General features: G+C 39.0%; 1 protein-coding gene across 7 annotated transcripts in view; it reads left to right on the top strand.

Annotated features, from left to right (window-relative positions):
* Nucleotides 1–22960, top strand: part of LOC108425192 (cAMP-specific 3',5'-cyclic phosphodiesterase 4D-like) — a 264509-nt gene that overhangs the window by 85038 nt on the left and 156511 nt on the right. Inside the window, exon 1 of one of the 7 annotated variants that reach the window (XM_037547239.1) lies at nucleotides 19691–20148. The exons of 4 other annotated variants lie outside the window; for them this stretch is intronic. In XM_037547239.1, the coding sequence (XP_037403136.1) occupies nucleotides 19865–20148 (284 nt within the window). In that variant the 5' untranslated portion in view covers nucleotides 19691–19864. Of the gene's footprint in view, nucleotides 1–19690; nucleotides 20149–22960 lie in introns of those variants that run through there. 2 more of the 7 variants (XM_037547234.1, XM_037547233.1) reach the window with 2 other exon arrangements.

Here is a 22960-nt window from a genome sequence, read left to right as displayed (position 1 = left end):
ATTCAGTGATTCGCAACATTAAGGCTGTTTTGAATGTACACATGCTCACTTAGCAACTATCGCAGTGCATCCAGCAAAAAAGGCAGCAGAGTGTTTCTTATATATGGTGATGGAAAGCACAGTAGCACACAGAAAGCTCAGATTCCATATGAAGGTTCCTATGACTTGCGAGGACGGAATTGCAGAATTGAGAGAGAAAAAGGTCAATTTCATACATAAATATGGAAATGTGTGCCATTTGGTGATTTTGGGGGGATTATTACAACAGTTCTGAACATATTGAAAGTTTTCTGTAGTTTGAAGATTGTAGAAAATGATCTCACATTCATTGTTTTAGTTAACATTCCTGTTGTGCTTCTGTGTATATCACGATGTGCACTGCATCCCTATCAGTAAAGAAATGAGAGTCAGTTAGTCAAGGGTAAAGATGTGAATTACCTGGTAATATTAAAGAGCAGTGAGACCTTTTACATTTAAGATTCTCTCCACCCTTAATTCACGCCACAGAGACACTTTAGACTGTTTGAGAGTGGTCACGCATCACAATGCAAAAAAGTAATCTTACTCTTTGTCTGTCACATTTACTGTGATCCATACATGGCTCAGTAAAGCATTTACTTAATGTAACTTAGAATAACATTCAATCCAGTGTGTTAAGGAAGATGTTAGCTTGGTAGTAACATAACACTGAAAGCTCAAAAAACACTGAAAAGAGGCGTCTCTCCAGGAGGAAGCAGCATTATGTCAGCATTGGACATTTCTTCTAACAGCTAACTGTAACGGTAGGAGAGTGACAACAATCTGGCTAGCTTACTTTTGTCAGTATGTTTGTGTTCTCACAGTCTCTTATTTCAGATGCATTTTCAGCATAGGAAAAGGCAGGCATCATCAGAGGGCCGTAACACTTGCTAACTGATTTGCATAATGTGATGTTGCATCATACTTTAGTCCTGAAGTGCATCACGTACGCCTATAGCAGATTTAAACCAGACTGATGCTGCAGAGATGAAACTGATGTTATTTTGACAGTTGAAAAGAACAGTTAAAATATCAAGACTGAACAAGATAAAGGTTTTGCTGCTTGCCAGCCTTCTGGGCTGGCCTGACCACCATTGAGTTTCTTGCTGTACAACGCTGGGCAGTCCTCACCTCAGATGCTGCTGTTGCTGCTGCTGCATATTCATAAACTAATCAAATTAACCAGTGCCTGCCTGTTTTTATCATGTTGTACTATAATACTTTATACTAACAATGTTTGGTATCTGGTGTTGACCAGAGGAGGATGGGTTCCCTTTCTGAGTCTTGGTTCCCTTTAAGGTTTCTTCCTCTTGCCGTTAGGGAGTTTTTTCTTGCCACTGTCGCCACTGGGGGCTTGGACCCAGATTTTTCTTTTCTTTTTTTTTTTTTTTCCTGTAATACTGATTGTTCTGTTAAGCTACTTTGTGACAACACCTGTTGTAAAAAGCGCTATATAAATAAACTTTGCTTGCTACTTTATAAAACGAGTAGACAGGATCGCTCATGTGGTTACATCCTTGGTGCTTTTTTGTCTTTCTTCAGTCTCACTGGAGTATTATTTCTGTGTCTCACATCAGTAAACAGTTGTCATAAAGCAATAGTAGCAACATTGAACATACTCTGTGTTCACATATGTTTGTTGGGTGTATTTCAGGTTTTTTATTTCATACATTCCCAGAATGAAACTGCAATTGACTGAAAACATGTGCATTCATCAGGTCCTGCTGATATGAAATGATGCTGATTTACTTTCTTTCAATGAAGCACACAGAAACATTGTGAGAGCTAATATCACTCTCTTTATGAGAATTGTTAGCCTGCTAAACGCGAGTGAGGAAGTGAGTGTAAGTTTGAAATTAATATATGACCTGAACGTCTCCTGCTCTTACTGTTGTTTTAGCAATTTCAGTAAACATATAAAAAAATAAACATTTATAAAATGGTTGTGTATGTATGTATATATATATATATATATATATATATATCCATCCATCCTTCCATCCATTTTCTAAGCCGCTTCTCCGCCAGGGTCGCGGGGGGTGCTGGAGCCTATCTCAGCAGTCATCGGGTGGAAGGCAGCATACACCCTGGACAGGTCGCCAGTCCATCACAGGGCAGACAGACAGACACAGACAGTCACTCACACACTCACACCTAGGGGCAATTTAGCATGTCCAATCGACCTGACTGCATGTCTTTGGACTGTGGGAGGAAACCGGAGAACCCGGAGGAAACACACGCAGACACGGGGAGAACATGCAAACTCCACACAGAGAGGACCCTGGCCGCCCGGCCGGGGAATCGAACCCAGGCCCTCCTCCAGCGCTACCCACCACGCCACCGTGCTGCCCCCATATATATATCGGGGGGGGGGGGGGGGGGGGGTCCAGATGTCTAAGACTACTGAAAATGCTTCTATTTTTCATTCTTTGAAATTTCAACATGAATTTTAGAATTTCTTCTTATTTGCTGTTCCCCCCTTTTGCTTTAATGTCAGCATGCACTCAGTAGATCAATTCTGTCTGAGTCGTCTGAACAAGTGTTTAACATGGACAGTGTTACAATTTTGTTTAAATTTCAGGAGTCCCCTAGAAAAAGTGCAGAATCTTAAATATTTCCTCTTCATTTTAATTGTGATAGCTTTTTTTATTTAAAGATTTCATAGAACCCTACACATGCTGTTGCATTTTACAGTAGCCAAAGTGCAGTTTCCCAGCTACTCTGGGGCGAAGTTTAATGAGCTAAAGCGGACAATGACAAAGAAAAATGTATCACAGGGGACACATTAGATAAGATAGGGTTAAGCAAGCACCAAACAGATTAAACTGTAGGGCCAAGTCACTGCAGTGTGATCCAGCCTGCATGTGCCTTAAAATTTCAAATAGATACTTCTATTGAGAGATTTTTGCTTTGCTATTTTCGCTGTGTAGGTTTTTGTTTTTTATATATCACTTCCATGCATGAACTGTGTGACATGGCATGGCACTATTCCGTGTGCAGTAGTGCGAGAGAATCTGACCCTCACAATAATATTCCAGAAAGAGATTTTAAAGAGATGAGCTATGAAACAAATGAGGAAATATTTTAATGGGTTATCAGGCTATATTCATGTGGAACATGCTGCACATAGGCAGTTTCATCCTTATAAATCAATTAACCTCATTAAAAAAATATGCTCTATTTATAGCAGTTGCAGTAAAGACAAGCCATTCCTAACTCAAGATTCTGATTGCCTTCATAATAGTTCCTCTGATTTCTTCTGACATCAAGGGTGTTAATATGAAGTTTGTCCTCCATGTTACTGCAGCAACAGCCTCTGCTCTTCTGAGAGTTCCACTCGTTGTTGGAACAGTTCCACTCGTTGTTAGAACATTCCTGTGAGAATTTGATTGCTTTCACCCATAAGACTATTAGTGAAGTCAGGTACTGAAGGTGTTTTTTAGCTCTTGATCATAAATGCCACTCCAACTCAAACCAGTTCCATCAATCCATAGAAAGAAATACCACTGCTCCACAACCCATTGGAGGGGGTTTTATACTGTTTTAGCCAGCACCTAGTATTGGGCATGGTGACCTTAGGCTCATGTGTTTCTGCTCTACAGTGTCCCATTCCATTGAGTCTGCTTTTGCCTGGAGATTATACAAGCTGTGGTTGCAGCTTGGTGAGATGTTAAATACTACTTTGAATCTTCCTTATTTTATTTCAGTATTCAAATACAACCTAAGTCTGATGCCACAAACAAAAGAGAGTATTTTAGAGAGTATTATTCTTGTTATATCTTATTTGCTTATTAGTAATCAAAAAATAAAACAATACTTTCAGTGTGCTAGTGTGAATCTGCATCTATGAAACATTCCCTCAGCAGCGTTTAGAAAAGGAACAAGTCAATAGTCTTCCACTGACAAACTATTAAGCTTCTTTGTGAAATGTTGTCAGTGTTAATGAAGCTTAAACCTCTGTGAGCACTACCTGGTAGTAAACATGGGAGTCCTTCATGGCTGACAGTGTCGCAATTAATAATGAGCTTTGTGAAGACCTTTACTGAGCTATATTTCATTTTTGATGCGCTATTAAAACGATGGCCATTTAGAATGAGGCATGGTGAATTGCTGCCACAGAGCATTTTTCTCCGGTCTTCAGGAGGCTGTGGAAAGATTTGAGGACTTCATTTTCAATCGCTCGTATTTATATTGGGCATGCACAATAAATCGTTTGTTAACAATTGGTTGGTATAGTGTATTGGGTAACACCTCTGACCACCATGCTGCAAACTAAGTTTGAGCCCCCACCCAGGTGAGCACTGGTATGCTATCCAAATGTGTCCTTGGGCAAGACACCTATCACTACCTTAGCCAATCTTTGAAAAATAATCAAATTGTAAGACACACTGTTTAAGATCATCTGTCAAATGCCATGAATGTAAATGTCTCCTATTGAGAATGTGTGTCTTATTGACCTCAAAATATGACAACAAAGGCCCTATACAGTTGGATTAACTAGATTTTCAAAACTAGTTCATCAGTTGGTGTCTTCAGTTCCCAAATGTTAATAACCCACTGTCAAAGGAAAAGGTAATGTAATGCAGTGGTAACCATGCTCCTGTCCCAGCTTTGTGATGTGTTGCACTCATTGAATTTGGAATGAGTGTGTATTTACGAACAAGAAGTTCATAAAGTAAACCATAAAATATTGTGTTGGAACTGGGGTTGTATATTGCAAGGCATCATAATAGCAATGTGTAGCACTATAATCACAGTGGTATTCTGACTATATTGTGCAGCCCTGCTGTATTTTCTCTATATTTGTCTCTGCTTTGACTTTTCAGCCTTGCTTCCTAAAACCAAGCCTTGGTCTTGTCTTTCATGAATAGTATCCATTGAAGTTACATCAGGAGGATTCCATACCTATGTGGTCTTTTGATTGTTGCAATATGAATTCTACTGTGCCAGACTTGTTCTTTGTCAGAGGTCTGTCTGTAGATATTCATCTTCTGAGCAAGAATGCAGCATACTCCACATGTGAATAACAAAGGCAGAAATATATCTGGAGTTGTCAGCAGTTTGTTCAGGTTCATCAATGCTACCAAGATGCCATTTTTTAAAGCTTAATTTTGCAGAAGTGTTAAATAAATTAAATAGGTAACTCAACATTTAAAGCTTGGCCACGTGTATTATGCTTAGAAGTGAAGATTAGTTCTCTGTGAGTGTAGGTGATATACCCAAAATACAAGCGAAAGGAATATACAGTACCACCCAGGGGTGGGCAATTATGATGATTTTTTTATTGCCATTGTAATACTGTATGTTATAATATGCTTTTCTGAGCATATTGAGGTTATCATCAGTACTAAAAGTACTAAAACACTGATAATATCAAGTGAGCATAATTAGGCCTATTTAATTTGATTTAGTGCAGTACAGTTTGAAAAACATTGAATAAAAAAGCATTGTAGTTGTATATTTTATTATTATTATTATTATTATTATTATTATTACGATGCAGTGCCACAGGTCCTTTTTTGTCTTTTCCAACTTAAGTCTCAGAATAACAGAATATTGTGATGCATATTGTATATAGTGAAAATGTCTTCAAGTAGGCATTTGTGCCACATTGTCCACAATAATTGTCCTTAACAGTTATCACACTGTGCTTTCAACAAATTCACATATTTCTGATTGTAGCTTATACTGATTGCCTTTAGGTGCATGAGACACAGAAGTTACTGAATAAAACGTTTCATCTGTGTATGTCCGAAATACTAATAGGTTATACACATAGGTTAGATATAAGATAATCCACTTGCATAAAGGAAAATGAGTACACAAACAGGATGGAGAAAATGGGACCCCTGACAACTGCGCAACACCTGGTAAACCACTAAAACTGTCACGAGTACTCCTTTTTTCGTTTTTGAGAGAAAGGAGAAAATTTGAGTTCACAGAGCTCCACTCTGGCTTCAGATCTGAAAAAATCCACAGGTGTTTCTGTGAATCCTTTCACTGTGAGAAGACCACTCAACACTATGGAAACAGTGTTTACTGAGGGAAGAAAATGAGCAAAAGAAACTCAAATCAAGCAAAGAATCTGCTGACGTTCTCAGAAAAATGGCTTTGGCACTGCAGAATCCAGACCTTGACATCAATGAATATGTTTGGGATTACTTGGATTGTGAGAAGTAGAAAATGCAAAGAACTTCTAAGACTGAACTTTGGAGGTGTGGAAAAATATCCCTGAAGATTTCTTTTAAAAACTTGTAGTTTTGGGGGCTTCTGTGTATTTTTCTGTTAAATATGTTCTCCACTTCTTTCCTGATGTTCTAAAATAAATACCTTAAGTGTTGTTTTCACTGGAAAATAATTAATTAAATGTTTGTGTCTGGCTGTTGCACAGTGTTGTGTATATAATGTCAAGCAACATGCACACTGGGTGGTACTGAACGTATTGTGTGCACACATAACATGGCACACCGGAGCAGTAAATATAGCTTGTGCAGCTTGAAGTGAGAAGCTCTCAGTGTGGATCTCAATGCTGTAACTCTGAGTCTGATTTCAGCCCTGGCTCCCTTGGCCTGTCCACTCCTTGGTCCATGTGTTCATGTGGGGGGCTTGCCATATTGAGGGCTATGTCTTGGTAATTTGTACTGAGTGGGAGTGGACTGCTGCCCTGCGATGGACTGGTGATCTGTCCAGGGTGTATCCTGCCTTCTGCCCGACGACCGCTGGGATAGGCTCCAGCACGCTGCCGTGACCCTGAGGTAGAAGCAGCTTAGAAAATGTGTGTGTGTGTGTGTGTGTGTGTGTGTGTGTGGGAGTGGACTATAAAACTATAATATGCAGACTTACTGACAACACCTCACACAACTGCAGCATGTTTAGCAGAATGAAAGAAATGACAAACAAATGTTACTTACATCTTGCATTTAAGTCAAATGTGTTATACTTAGGCACAATGGACATTTTTCTTATAGTCTTTTGACTAAATCTGAGAAGCAGCAATTATACAGTATTTCTCCCCAGCTTTAGTTAAATTGTGTCAATGCAGGCAGCAGTTTAAAAATAAAAGCCTGATATATTTTACTGTGTGTTAATTGTTTTCTCTGTATGCTGGAGCTCTTTTATTCAGTTGTAAGCTCTTATCTTTGCCTCTTATAAATGCTGAAAGTGCTAACGCAGCATATGATGACAATACAGCTAAACGTGCGAAGCACTTTTCTGTAGCCATGGCAACGGCAGCTTCCTCCTGAAGCGTGGCAAGGACGTCTCAAAGTTTACCCATGTACTGAAACCCTCTCCTTCATTAGAAGTGCCCTCCACAGCAGAGAGTGCAACTTCATATGGAGTGACACTCCCTAATGGAGTGTTCATGTTGAGTGACCAGTTTGGAAAAGGCGTAATTGATGCCTCCTCCATTCCTCTGTCCTATGTCCTCCAGCCTGTGACCCAGAAATCCAATGAACTCCACTGTCTATATGGACGTATTCATTTTTTAAATTGAAAAGCGAGGATAGAGGAGACTTTCAGAGAGAGGATTTGCAGGTGCATCCTGTGTATAAGCCTTTGTTTGTAGCACTTGATGTATGTCGGTGGTCCCATTACACACTGGGTAGCGCTAATCGTATTGGACATTATTCAATATATTTATATCAAAGATGCGTGCAAGTCTGATCGTAAAATAAGCACACACAGATTTTACAGAGAGTTTTGTTATTCATTAGTTTAATCTTTGGCATGTATGTACGAACAGACTCACATTTGGTAGGTACACGTGTACATACGAGTGTAATAATTTAACAGCCTAAAATACACTTGGTGGTTAAATAATCAAGATTATGATGTTGAATTGTAAATATTGAAAGTTTGTATTGTAAGTTTTGAAATAGAGCTTGACTGAACTGTAAAGAGAGAGATGTATTGGCCTCAAAATCAGGCTTATTATCGTGTGGTGTGGACCAGGTTTTAGGTAGCATTGTAATTTTTAATTGGATGAAAGTTAATGTAATACTTCTTGTAGTCGATTTTCAGTTATATATATATAGTTATCAGTTAACTTATATAGTTATATAATAACTTATATGTAACACTATAGGTTCTAAGTGACCTGTTCCGATCTCATAATAGCTACAAATCACAATACATATTGTCTTGAAGTATCGTGATATAATATTTTTACTATATCGTCCAGCCCCTGTCTGGAGTATATTCTGAACGACATTTACTCACAAGGTATACAAGTTGTGTTGAGGAATGACAATCCCTTGAACAACTAATATAATATTGCACATTTAAACAAACATTTTTTAATCATGCCACAGTGGATGCTTTTAAACATCAACTTGGTGTGGTTGGTAGAACTTCGTCTCCATCCTCCTTACCCTGGGAGAGCATTATCAGGAGGAAAAATAAAGCAAGGTCTTACAGGCTAATTAAAGTCATTTATAATGGCAGCAGTTACAAAATGCTTGATGAAGTATAAAGAACTTTACATTGAATCATCAAAGCATTTGTTATTTACAAAATATCAAATTTTGACTCAGATAGAGCAAAATCATATGACCACATCTGGCAAACATCTAGATTTGTAGAAATTACAGCTCAAAACTTGTGCCTTCTGTAGTAATTTTATTGCTGGTCATAAGTTTTCTCACTGAGGAGACGTGAATATCTGTCTCTATAGACGTCCCCCTGATAAACGGATGCAATCTGAACAGGGCTAATCATGTTTGGCCTCCAATCTTTTCCTCGCATCCTCAGAGGAAGGAGCTTAGATGTGGGGAAAGTAAACAAGGATAACCAATTAACCCTTTTTAAAATTAGCCATGAAATACATTGATGGTATATATTTTGATGGGACCATGTTTGATTTACAACCCCAGAAACAAACTGTATTTGTATAAGCAAGTGTTTATTAAAGTGTTTTTTTTTTGTGTGTGTTTACATGCTTTACTTTTTTGGTGTCAAAGAATGGATGTCTTTGTGGAGAGGTGTAAACTGGTTAGAAGGGGTTTCTTATCCCATTCCCTTTCAAACATCATTGCTCACTAGCAGCTCTACACAGAGTCATAACATTTTACACATAACGAACCAACAGTGTCCTTATTAGTGTGATAATAGACTTATAAAAATAGAAACTACAAATATCAAATATCCGATTTACAGTCTGTGGGCAGAATGGCCACTAGGGGCCCTGCAGAAAGAGGCTGTGGCAAGAAAATGTACTGTAATAAGATGTAAATTGTCTGTTTTATGGATCCTCTTGCTTGATGAATTTGATGGACCTTTATGCCTGTGTCACCAGTGGTGGACAGTAACTAAGTAAATGTAATTAGTTACTGTACTTATGTAGTTTTTTTGTGTATCTGTACTTAAGTATTTCCATCCTGGGCGACTTTTTAATTTCACTCCACAACATTTCAGAGTCTAATATCTGACTTTTTACTCCACTACATTTTGAGAAATCTGTCGTTCCTTTTGGTTTCTGTGTGAATAAAAACGTAACATGTCCAAACAAAAGAAGCGCAAAGCAAGCTTATTTTGACCTCTTGGTCATACCAATCCAGTGCAGCACAGGGTTCAACGTCAGCGCAGCAGCATAAAAATTTGGGAGCACATACGTCACCTAAATGATGAACTAACCTAACTTTGTGTAAATAGACCACAATATAGAAATATGTACACACATGCAGTTTGACTGGCATGTTTCTTTTTTTCTGAATTCATACAAACACTTTCATTTTATAGTAAATTAGTTTCAGTTAGTTTATCTTAACAGAGACCTACAGATCAATATAGTAAAGGAAAACTTCTTTGTGATCCTGAGTTTAAAGCAAGTTTTTATTCAACTTGTAATTAAGTTACAAAGTAATCTTAAACTGAAACTTTGCTTGTTTGTAAAAGTGATTTCAGAGCCACTCGGTTCTCCCTGATGGAAACGGTTTGCCTTCAGTGTTTTGTGCTTATGATCATTTTAATAGACGTCAGCGTCACTAATTAATGACGTTCTATTAAAAGACTGGTTTACCAAGAGAGACACTGGAGTGTTTTCACCTAAAATGAGTTCATGAAGTGAGTCTTGTTATAAAAATGATAACAGGACATCACCGCGACCCTGAGGGAGAAGTGGCTTAGAAAATGGATGGATGGATGGATGGATGGATAACAGGACATCAGAGCCATAATTAATCTTAGTACTTTTACTTTCGATACTTAAGTACATTTGAAGGCAAATACTTTTGTTCTTTTACTCAAGTTGAGGTCTAGAGTAAGGACTTCTACTTTTACTGGAGTAATATTTGATACCTTGGGTATCTCTACTTTAACTCAAGCACATGATTTGTGTACTTCGTGCACCCCTGTGTGTTACACCTCTAAACTCAGTTTGTGAAATGGCTCATTTATAGTAAACAAATCATTATGATGAATTAGCGTGTTAGCGTGTTGTTTGCCACACTGCGGTGTTGAAAAAGGTTAAATTTCCAACACATTGTGCAGTTATACTATGAGCAGTTTCTGCTACCATTGCAGGAAATTCAGCTAGCTGTGAGAATGCTGATGAGTCCTATGTCTAAATGTAAAAATTGCAGCCATTAGTTAAATCACCATTTTCCACTGAAGGTTTTGAAGGTGAGCTATTTTGGAAGCTGCATCACAGAAAACTTCATCCTCTTTAGGATTAGGCTCATCTAGACAGGCTGGCTTTCACTGTGGGCGATGGCTGGAAATTGGACTCACTGGTCTTTTATTGTACATTTACTGCACTTTCCCTTAAAATCATGTGACCATGTACATCACAGTTAAATAAGCTACTTGAAATGGAAATGTTCTCATATGTTTTTGCCGAGGCACAATCTAAATGTACACTCTGTGTAGATGCCGACCACAAAAGCTCCTTGCAGCATTGTATTTAATAATTATGCATAATTTGCCATGGCTTTTATGTCTTCGGAGATTCAATCAGTCCCCTTTCAAATAAGCAACCCATTGCTTTTGAATGCACAGCAATTTCTGGAATCTAGGATGTGAGTCATCCACATCAATAGCTCTTTACAGATAAATAGAACTGGTCGCTGGCTCTAGCAGTATTTTAATACATTACCCCATTGAACAGTGACTGCATTGATTTTTGCATTTAAAAAAGATTGATATTGATTTTTGTATTTTAAAAGGAAGATTTCTATATTTAGGGTGTAGGTAGGCATAAGAGGATGGAAAATATTTAGAGCATCTACATATCTTGACTATACAGATGATTTGTAAACCATTTTATGTTTTGAAGAAAAAAAATCTATATGTATGTTAATATACTTTGTAAATTAGTATTTCAGTTTATAGACTGAAAACGTTTGACCTGATCAGCAAACTGTAAGCCTTGCACTGGACTATAACCCTCCAACCCCCCTAAAAGCTTTAACTAGCCCTGAAATTTTGGTCTGTGCCTGCATTCAGCTTGAGAATGTTCTGTCCAAATCTAACCCAAGCCTAGCAAAATTTTGTCCACACCTTACACAGGGGTTTTGTAACGGGGAGCGAGGAGGCATATGCATATGCGGAGATAAATTACTTTTATTAAGGGCAAATCCAGGGTCATGGTCAGAATGGTCCAGGTTCAAATAGCCAAGACGAAGAGATCGGGGAACAGACATAATGATAAATGCAGGATAAACACAACAGAGAAACACACCAAATAAATCCAACAGCACATACATCAAACAACATCCCAAACAAAGACCAGCAACAACACAGAGGAAAACAGGGCTAAATACAAGAAGGCTAACAAGGGATAACAGGACTCAGGTGAAAACACAGGTGGGAATAATCAGGGGTGGAGTCACAAAACAAGGGGCTGGACAGGGGATCAAAACAAAAAGCACATGGACTAGACCAAAACACAACACAAACATATGGACAGGACTGGAAGGGGCCAATTGTGACAGGTGTCAAAAGTTTGGCCCCAGCAGCTTAATTTACTGAGTGACGGTTAGTCAATAGTACAGCCATAAAGCACAGAATTAACATTGAGAATCTGCAATTTTGGTGAGATTGAAATTTGAACACTTTTTTTGTCTAAAGCAACAACAAACGTGTGTGCCTCATATGTCAAAACACGTGATTTTATTATCAATAGACATGAAACAAAGTATGAATGTTGCAATAAAGATTCACGGGAGGAGAGGGCAAAGAAACTAAAGCAACTGCAGATACCCGGATCTCACAGCACTAAAATACGTCTTGTGCATCTTGTATACAGTGATACACATAGAAAACTCCAATTGTATGCATTGATATTTTGAAAACATATTATTTTGAATCATTTGTGAACAGTATTTTGGCCTTCAGGTATTTTGACATGATATGATCTGGCCCTCCTTGAAAAAAATTTGCATACCCTTGCCCTACTCAGGCATATTGTTCCCTATCACAAATCTTGAGTCCGGAACTGACACTAGTACTGCAAATGTCTGTCTGGAACTAACCTGAACGAACCCATCATCACGCAAAGAGCTGAATAAAACTTGGCATTTCTAATGGTAGCATCAGTTAAAGTAAAATGCAGTAACAGTAATAGCCATCATTAAATTGTATAAAATAAGGATAATGCATAATAAAATTTTCCAAAGTTAAATTCAATTTTTAAATGAATGTATACATCAAGCACTACTTTTGAACAGCATCTCAAACATTTTTAGTCTGGATAAATTTCCCATAATGCTCTGTGGGCTGATATAGTAGCCTTCACCCGCTTAATTCTAAAACCATTTACATAGAACATGTTATGTATGTCATATAACAGATATCATTCAAAATATTTTGCAAACAAATTAAATGTCCGTTTGGCCACACCAGTCTACTTTCTTGAACTGATTTATTGTGTTATTTCTTGCACATCCATTTTCTCAACACTTGGGCCAAATTCTGTCAATAACACAAGTGAGTGACTCCAGCATGCCTGATAAACAAACTATTAAAGGTATTACAAGTAGGGAGGATTAATAAAGTAAGGAGTAAAACTAAAGCTGGGGGAAATACATGTAAAAATCTGTTAAAAGTGGGAGGCAGGCTGCGAGGACTGTGGGATTGTGAAATTTGAACCAGACCTGAGTCCAGAATAATGTCTGAACCCAACCAAACCTAATATGAGCAGTTCAGACAAATATTTCAGTGAATTTCAAGCAGTAGAATTTCAAGTCTACACAAACTTTGAGTCCAGTGTGATTCTGTTGTCAGTGTCAATCAAAACACACCAGACACCAAGTCTCCAGTTACTCTACAGAATGTGTCAGTTGAGCTGTTGCCTCAGTGTATATGAAGGGGAGCATTCATTCTTGATGGCATTGTGTGCTCTGTTGGCCATGAAGAGAACAGCAGCTCAGTATGTTGCTGCTGAGTATGAGCTTGAATGGGAACTCCACTGATTTTCAACATTGGTGTGATGAGAAATGGTGCACTGTAGAGAAACTTTGTGTCTCACATTTCTTCAGTGATGGCTTTTGGAACCAGTGGTTGCAATTTGGAACCTTCTCGTTTTACATGCCTGTAGAGGCTTTATACCCTTCAGATGCTTTCTGAGCATTTCTGGTCAAACCATGCCACGTCTTAACCATTGAGTTATGCATGTGTTACTTTTTTATTTTCTCTTTTGTTGTTAATGCATGTTATGATACGGTATACGAATGTCTCACTACATCATCTCCGGACTGTTCAAAATGATTTTGCCATTTTCCCTGGGTTTATGGAGGTAGTTTTGTTTTCAGACACTAGATGGAGACATAGACCTGCTTTCTTTACATGAGTGAGTGACCTTTGTCAGTTCATTGCTCTTGTCTTGATGGAGTGAATTCAAATTGAGCCATAAAGCTCCCCAAGCCTATTTGTGCCGAAAGCTCGATGAAGTATAAACCAGTCTCTCTTCTTCGAATTCCCATCTGGCTGTGACGGCTCCTTTGAATCAGGACGGTTGGAAGTAGCACAGAATTTGCCATCTTAGGTCAGTTCATTATGACGTGATTGCTGTCTGGTGTGGAGGATGGGGTATGGCCGTTATTTTCCCCAGTTTTATCTCCAATTTAGTTTTTTCCAGTGCCACTAGTTAGGTCCCTCCCAATCACTTGATACTACCAGCGCTAGAAGGGTGAATGCTATTACATGCTGTGAATGATATCCCAAAAATGATTTATTTTCTTCTTTAGCTGAAGCTTGCATTTTGCAGGTTAAATGAAAACACTATGCAACATAGTCCAGATGTATGGGCATGTGTGCATTTCAGATGAAGCTTGCAGAGGTGCATAAATTTTAGTAGAGAAAACAATTTTGTTGACCTTGCCTGATTTTAAGGCCCCTCAGTTGAGCTATATTTTAACATTTATGTAATATATATTGATGGAAATTTTTTATTTAAAAATTACTGAAGCAAACTGGATCTTTGTCTTTGTAGGTGAGCAAGTCTACATTTATAAAACTGCTTTTCATTTGTATAAATGCAATATTTTTGTTGAGTTGTACACAATTTTTGATATCAATAAAGCTGCACTTGTACTTGTCCATTTTATCTTGACACTACCATATTTGTGGAGAGACGTTAATTGTTTTCACAGTGGGGGGTTTCACTGCTTCCCTTTCCACCCCTCATTGCTCGCTAGCAGTTCAACACAGCTGTTTCAAGTACAGAGAGCCAACAGTGCCCTAGTTTATCTAATAGCAGTTTCTGTGAAAAAAAAACAAACATTTTAATTAATTATATTAATGAATCACCATCATGGGGCATCCAGAAATGGATTAATAACCAGCTCAGCAGGTTGCTAACTGGCCTCCTCCTCCGTTAGTATTCCAGTTGGAATATTTGCAGTTGGATACACTGTGTATATGTAAAACGTAAAGAGTATGGTACATCTTACAAACTTGAAATGCGCAAATTGTCTTTACACCAGCAGAAATGACTGCAGTAAATAAGGACTGCTATGGAAGAGTGGTTCTTTGCATGAATGGCACAATGTAAATAGCTATTAGCTATTCGTTGGGTAGATAGTTGAATATAATTTGTTTAATAAAGTACAAAACTGTAAAAGATATTTGAACACACAAATGGCTAAAATGGTACTTCTAGTTTTTTTTATCATTATTAAAGTAGGTACTTAGCTGACTTCTAATATACATGTCATAAAATTGCAGCACAAATCAGCTGAAAGGATTTCAGTAAATTGGCCAAAAGTAGGGCTGATTCAGTTTCATCACGGTACGATGGAAATGTATCCTCAAAAGTACAATGGTGGTTTTAAAGTCCAACTGTGTTACCACCCCACTTCAGAGCTTTTCAGAGAGTGTGTTAGTTGGGACTAGTGATATTTGAGTGTGAATAGGATGCAGGATTCAAAAATAAGAAAGGATAGCACCGTTCTGAAGGTGTAGAATTCATGAAATTCTTGAACTTCAGCACTATTTAGTTTGCTTTTGTTTCATAGACAGCTCTGTAATCCTCAAGGATATGTGCTTGTTTCAAAGATGAAAGGAGACACTTTGTGATGTCATATGGTTAAAGGTTCTGTATAGTGACAGTATTGTGAGCATGGGTTATGAAACTAGTTGGAACTTTTATACCAATTACACTTGCTTTAAGCTCATTTGTCCCATTCACTTATTTCCTACAAAACAACGAAATACTTATTAAGTTATTAAGACATCTGGCATTACACATGTATTGAAATAATCTCCATTACACAATCCTGGAGCCAGCGCTTGATGGCACACGACGTAATTAATAATGTTTAACCCCTGGCATTGTCTGGCCTGGCTTCGTGGAGCGGCACTCTTGGCAAATAACACTGGGTGGATTTATTTTAATGCATCAAAGTCATCAAGGAAGGTCAAACATCAGCATATGCTCCTCCATAGAATAATATATAAATGTTCAATTACCTTGTAGCAGAATGTATGCGACCTCCTGCATAGATCTGTCTGTTGCTCTGCGTTTAGATGGAACCTATTTTAAAATGTCTTACCACAGGACTGTGTAGTTAGAGTTTTGTTCATTTAATTTCCAGTCAAAGCCTCTAAGTAACAAGCAAACGGAGGCAGAGTGGATAGGCTGAGGGAGCAGCAGCTGGAATTAAGAGCTACCCACATGAAGCAATACCTGTTTTTCTGTGCTGTCTTATGAGTACACACAATACGTCGAGCACGACCCAATGTGCAAATCTTGCATTACAACATATGCAGTACTGTGCAAATGTCAGAAACCACAAGTTATTTTTGAATTTCCAAAGCAGCAGTTAGGTTGTTCAGATTTCAAAAAAGAAGAAATGAGATATTTAACAGAGGATTTCATTGATGAAGCCTCAAAAACTAAATATGATATCAACGATTTTAGTATGTGGCGTCTCCAGCTTTTACGTTTATTACAGATTCTGTTGTTTTACAGGCAAATTCCAGTTTTTTATTCTCACCTGCAAAGTTCAGTCTTAGAAGTTGGTTGCATTTTCTCCTTCTCATGATCCAAAGATTCCCAACACAATCAGTGAAGTTAAGATCTGGACTCTGATTTCATTTCAAATTTCATCATTTTTTTGTTTCCGTTTCTCAGCAACTGCTTCCTGACAGCTACACATCCTTTCAGTGCTGTTTGTATGATGACAGTTTTGGTAGTCTGCACTTATGTTCTGTGTTCAACTCTGATCCTTTCTCTCTGGGTATGAACAGTGACTTTTTGTTTCTGGCAGTATCTGAGCTCAGGACCTGCTTTTTCTCCACCCTATTGGTAACTAGCAAAGATACTTTCTCTAGATAGACAAAGCACTTCTTGTAAGTTGTTCTGGATAAGAGCATCTGCTAAATGCTGTAAATGTAAATGTAAATGATCTACCAGGTCTTTTATGATTTTTAGAAATTCTGTTTTTTTTTCATGTTTTCTCTTTGATCTTTGACCTTAGATTAGATGCTGGTTTTGACTTTAGAGTACATAATCAAAGGGTGATCTCTGATTTTGCGCAGTGCTGCATACTGTAGGACTGTTTATAAATGCCATAATAAGACGTATGAAGGTATATTTAATGTTGCCGTTACCATGAACATTAAAGTTGTGTTGATTTATTGTCTGTGGTTGCTACACTTTCCAATGCAGAGTTTAAGTAACCTTACAGTGAATAAAGCTGAATACTGCTTTGCATTTTGATAGAACATTTTCTGTTTTTAACACTAGGGCTGCAATCCAGGTCTGTCACTCCTGAAGCAACTATTCAGGGTCTTCGGACGGCACTGATTAATGATACGAGGTGTGTTAAAGTGTGCTGGAACAAAACACTGCAAGAAGGGAGGTTTTCTGGGAGGAGTGCTGATCACTTCTCTGTTCTGACTTATTGTGAATGTCTTCAGGCTGTTAAGCTGTAACTTCAACTACATAGGAAAGGAAATATGCCTCCTCATTGTTTTGTTTGGCAGCGTCAACAGAGAGACATTAAACAGTAATGTGTTTACTTCTGCATTACTGTTATTTAATTAAGTAACAGGAGCAGCAATGACAGTCTGCTTTGCCCTCAGCTTTTAAAGCTTTTAAAAAGTTCAAAGAAATAATGAAATTACTGGGAAATTTAATTTGGATTGTGAAAGAAATGGAAAAGAAGCTAGCCAGCTCTGTAAAGTACTTCAGTAAAGTACTTTTAGAAGAAGAACTCATTAAAACAAATAAGCAAGTAAGTCTTTTTGGACAGTTTCAGTAATTCATATACAGGCCAGAGTGGAAAAAAAATTCACAAGAAGCTCCAGGTGTGTTTCAGGAGATCAAAAGCCTTAGAGCACTATAAAGTAGCTGGGCGAAACCTGTTCGAAGCGGTAAAATAAATTCTGAGGAAGGATTTCCAGGAAGGTGCCTTGTACACATGATGAAGGCACACCTGATGCCTAGTGGACACTGCACGACTTCACTTGGAACCTGTTGTTTGTTGATGATCGCAGATGAGGCTCACATAGTGCGCAGTTTTTCAACTGAAGAGTTTGGTGACAAAGTTGGCCTGATGAGAAAATCCCTATCTCACAAAAAATAAACATGAGCAGTGCCTGTCACATGGGTGCACTTCTCTCTGGTCCTGGAGGGCCAGTGTCCAACACAGTTGGGTGATTTACTTGCTCAGGCACACTTGATTACACTTCATTACTAATGGAAATGTTTGGTGGGTGGGTTTGAGTTGGGAAACTACCAAACTGTGCTGGGCACCAGCCCTCCAGGTCTAGATTTATGCACCCTTACTCAAGCCTGCTATCACATGCTAAACTGTTGTGGGAGAAACTTGCTGTGTACTAACCAGAGCAGAAAAAAGGACACTGTATTCATTTTCAGGCAAGCATTCATGCGCTTTCCATAGTCTAGTATCCTCCCTCTGTTTCCGAGGTCCACATAGAATGGGTGGCCATTGCCAGCATGGAAGAGAAAACCATGATTATTGACTCAAAGGATCCTCCAAATCTAACTGTTGTTTCAATGAAGCAGCAGCCAATAAAAAATCAAAGTACTGTAAAATATAATAGTTAACACCAAGTTTTATTTAAAAAAAAGTTAAATTCATGTGAATAAAGCATACATACCATACAACTGCTGTTGTTAATTTGCAGAAATTGGGTGTCAATTCACAAAAACAAATGATCACCTCTATTTCTCAGACATCTGTGTTTTTAATGGTTGCTACTGTTATTATAATGGTAAAATACTATATGTCAGAGTTAAAAGTTGAACTAGTGAAACTGTTAAATTGCAGGAAAAAGGCAATAATAAATGAAATCGCTGTCAGATTGATTGTGAAATAGCTGGCATCCCTGCTGCCAGAAATTTCACAATTTTTTTATTACTGATTTTTTACCATCTTAACGATCTTAACGATATCTGTTTAAATAGTATTTTACTTTCCCAGCTCAAACACATGCTGTATTGATAAATAAATATTTTAATACAATATCTGCTGATAACATGAATTAGCAGCAGATATTAGATACAAGATATCAGGACATTCAGGAGCTCTCGTAATCTTAACATCTGGAGTCTTTGTGATATGTGCTTGATGAGAGATGTAATTAAAAAAACGTTGGTTAAGTTGTAGCCGGGGGCTGCAATGTTTGTTTGTAACGCTGTCCCACAGTGTCGGTTACCATTATTTCGTTGATGTTAAAGTGCTGTGCTTCTGTGCAAATAAGCTTATCTATGTCCATCTATTATGTTGTTTGTGGAACAAATTACTGTGGACAGCAGCTGTCACCAGAACAGGCTCGCTGTTTATTCTATTCATTCTTGGGCATCTCTGTTTTCTGTTTGTTGTGGTTATTTCTTGTAGTTTAAAGAGGGTTGGACAGAACCGATAAATGAGACGCAGTGATGAAAGTTTCCCTCTCAGCCCTTTGGTACACAAGCGGAAGCCTTTGTCTGCTGCCGGGAGAGGCTGGTTTACTCAATAGCCAGCGTAATAAGCCCTTAGTTTTGTCATTCTGTTGGTACAGCTGACAAGTGATTCCCTTTAGCCCCCTCCTCTCCCTTTTACACACAGCCCACTCTCCTGCCCATAGTCCCCTCCCTCCCCTTCCACACAGCTCACACTCACCCTGGCGCTCCAGTTCTTGTGCCGGTAGTAGAGCTGTGGATTCATGCTGAAAGCGAGATGCTGACAAGAAGAAACACGGAGTGTCAGACTGACTTCACGAGAGGCTACAGATAAGGCAGTGCTGGGTGCTTGCCCTGCCTCTTTTACAGCTACAGGACACTCCCAGTTTGGTGTTGCCGTGGAGTTTAGAGGTAGTGGCTGGCTTGTTCGGGCATCTTTGTCTTGGTGTTCTGTGGTGTTTTTGATCACCAAAAAGCCAAAGACATCTGCTCTACCTGATGGCTCAACCAGGAGGTAGCCAGGACACCCTGGCAGTTCCCGCCAAGCAGCTCCACCACGGGGACCATGTGGGACTGAACGAGGACTTGGTGCGGATACTGAGGGAGAACTTGCTTCAGCAGGAGCGTCCCAGACATCCTCGGGGAAGGAAGTCACCATCCTCCATGTCTCCGCGATTGTCCCCCACCACTTTGTCCCCACGCAACTCACCCCGGCTACTGCGCCGCATGCTCCTCAACAATAACATCCACAAACAGCGCCGCTTCACTGTGGCCCACACTTGGTAAGGATTTCAAGCCACAGGTTGTCTTGCTGTCCTAGATTCAGCTGCTTGTCCAGATGGAGCTCCGTTTGTGCTGCTGCATTACTGGCCTGTCTGCCTCACTTTGCCTTAAGGCTGTTTTGACGTAATCATTTGTCAATAACCAGAGACCTTTCACATTCCACTGTATTGATGAAAGACTGAGATGTCTGTTACCGCTAAATGTGTTCATCTAAATATGTGCAAACCAATGCTTTGCTGCCACCTTTCATCTTTCTCATTTTCATCACCATAGTTACCACTATCATTCATCTCACATTAGGTGCTGTCTCACTCAGGATGTGTGACAAAGTAATGATTATTGATTCTTCCTTGAAAGCAAACATGATTGATTTCTAACTTGGTGCAGATGCTCATTCTGTCACTTTTTTTGGTGCATTTGTATTTTGGTTAACTGGATAGGAAGGAAATAACTTGGAAAACCAGTCTACTAACTGCCTCCTTCAGCTTTGCTTTAACGTGGAAAGGTGGGGTAATGTAAATTTACAGCAGGATGACTATGTTGTTTGTCATATGCAAAACCTTGGGAGCATCTGGTCAAATGATGTGTGTTTTTATTATTATTTAAGTGAAAATAAGTTAACATATCCTCCACAGAGAAGACACTTCTTATTTTTAAAACTCACTTTGTTTCATTTGCTAAATCTTCCCTAGTGGCCAGTGGCAAAAGTTATGGCATATTTTATGCTGTATGTTTTCTTTTTTTTTTTAACTCAGCAATGAATTAAATTCGTAAATTTGTAATTTGAAAAACAAACTACCATATTATTTTTTTTTACCCTGTAAAGGATGTCTTAACTTTTTTCACTTAAAAAATACATGTAACTATAAATAACAAAAAAGGGAATGGTTACATTAATTTACACACTGTTGTCTTGCCAAACAAGTTCCATATCAAACTTTAAGCTGCTCACAAGTGGAAAACATGGCCAAACATTTTCTTTAATTGTAATTTCATTTGCCTTAACCTTGTCTAAAGCCAGCAGTCAGACTTTTTTTCTGTCATTTTATGCATTCTAATGTTTGGAGTTCGGAATGTGCATATCGGCTTGAATTGGGCCACAGAGAATATGAGTAAAAGTTGAACGTTAAGAAAAGCCTTTAAAACTAGTTTACCATTAGAAATTTATGGATATGGCAATTCTTACAGTGTATACCGTACTGTGCGAAAGTCTTAGGCACCCAAGACACACACACACACTGACTGGCCACTTTATTAGTAAAAGGTTGGACCTCTTTTGCCTTCAGAACTGCCTTAATTCTTCGTTCCAGACTTTCAACAAGGTGTTGGAAACATTCCTCAGAGATTTTGGCTGGTTATTTGAGTTCCTGTTGCCTTTCTATCATCTCGAACCAGTCTGCCCATTCTCCTCTGACCTCTCACATCAACAAGGCATTTTCATCCACACAACTGCCGCTCACTGGATATTTTCTCTTTTTTGGACCATTCTCTGTAAACCCTAGAGATGGTTGTGCATGAAAATCCCAGTAGAGCAGAAGTTTCAGACCAGCCTGTCTGGCACTAACAACCATGCCACGTTTAATGCCTAAAACCTTTGCACATTACTGTATGGTTGTATGCAAACAGGTTAACAGCCTCTAGTAAAATGACAGGTTGATTTTCTGACTGACAGAAAGTAAATAACCTTGACAGAGAACAAACTTTTTATGCATAATTACTTCTTGTTTGCTGAATTTAACATATTGGGAAAAAAATCTACAAAAAATGTGCCCTGTGCAAAAGTCCATCCATCCATCCATCCATCCATCCATCCATCCATCCATCCATCCATCCATCCATCCATCCATCCATCATCTTGCGCTTCTCCGGGGTTCGAGTTGCGGAGGCAGCATCCTAAGCAATGAGGCCCAGTCCTCCCTTTCCCCAGCCACCCACTTTCACTAGCTCTCCGGGGGGGATTCCGAGGCGCTCCCAGGCCAGCTGGGCAATATAGTCACGCCAGCGTGTCCTGGGTGTTCCCCGGGGTCTCCTCCCTGGAGGGCTTGCTTGTGACACCTCACGAGGGAGGCGTCCAGGAGGCATCCTAACCAGATGCCCGAACCACCTCAACTGGCTCCTCTCGACGTAAAGAAGCAGCGGCTCTACTTCCTCCCGGATGACCGAACTTCTCACCCTATCTCTAAGGGAGAGTCCAGACACCCTGCGGAGGAAACTCATTTCAGCCGCTTGTATTCGCGATCTTATTCTTTCAGTCATTACTCAAAGTTCATGACCATAGGTGAGGGTGGGAACGTAGATCGACCTGTAAATCGAGAGCCTTGCCTTATGGCTCAGCTCTTTCTTTACCACAACAGACCGGTAAAGAGCCCACATCACTGCTGACCCAGCACCAATCCGCCTGTCAATCTCCCGCTCCCTTGTACCATCACTAGTGAACAAGACCCCGAGATCCCTGTGCAAAAGTTTTAGTCAAAATTTGCAGTATGTAAGCACACAGTCCATGAAAATGATGGACAGGATGGATTCAGATGAGACTAAAATAACAGTAATAACTGCGTTACTCTACCTCCACTTGAAAACTAATCCAGTCCAAAAACTGTTTAAGACAGAGCATTTCCTGTTTTGTTATTGCGTTTGTTGGCTGTATTTTCTCAACTTTATCAATTTCTAGACTCTGCTTGCAGAATTCTAGTTATCAAGCTAGCAGGTAAACAACTGTAGCTTGTAAATATTTTCTGGTGAATATGTTAAATGCATTAATGCATTCAAAATTCACAGTGTAATCCAGGCATATGATGATATTGATATTGG

This window comes from Pygocentrus nattereri, chromosome 18 (assembly GCF_015220715.1).
Source record: "Pygocentrus nattereri isolate fPygNat1 chromosome 18, fPygNat1.pri, whole genome shotgun sequence".
Classification (NCBI taxonomy): Eukaryota; Metazoa; Chordata; class Actinopteri; order Characiformes; family Serrasalmidae; genus Pygocentrus; species Pygocentrus nattereri.
Note: the sequence above shows the minus strand (reverse complement) of the source record. Positions and strands in the feature narration are given on the sequence as shown.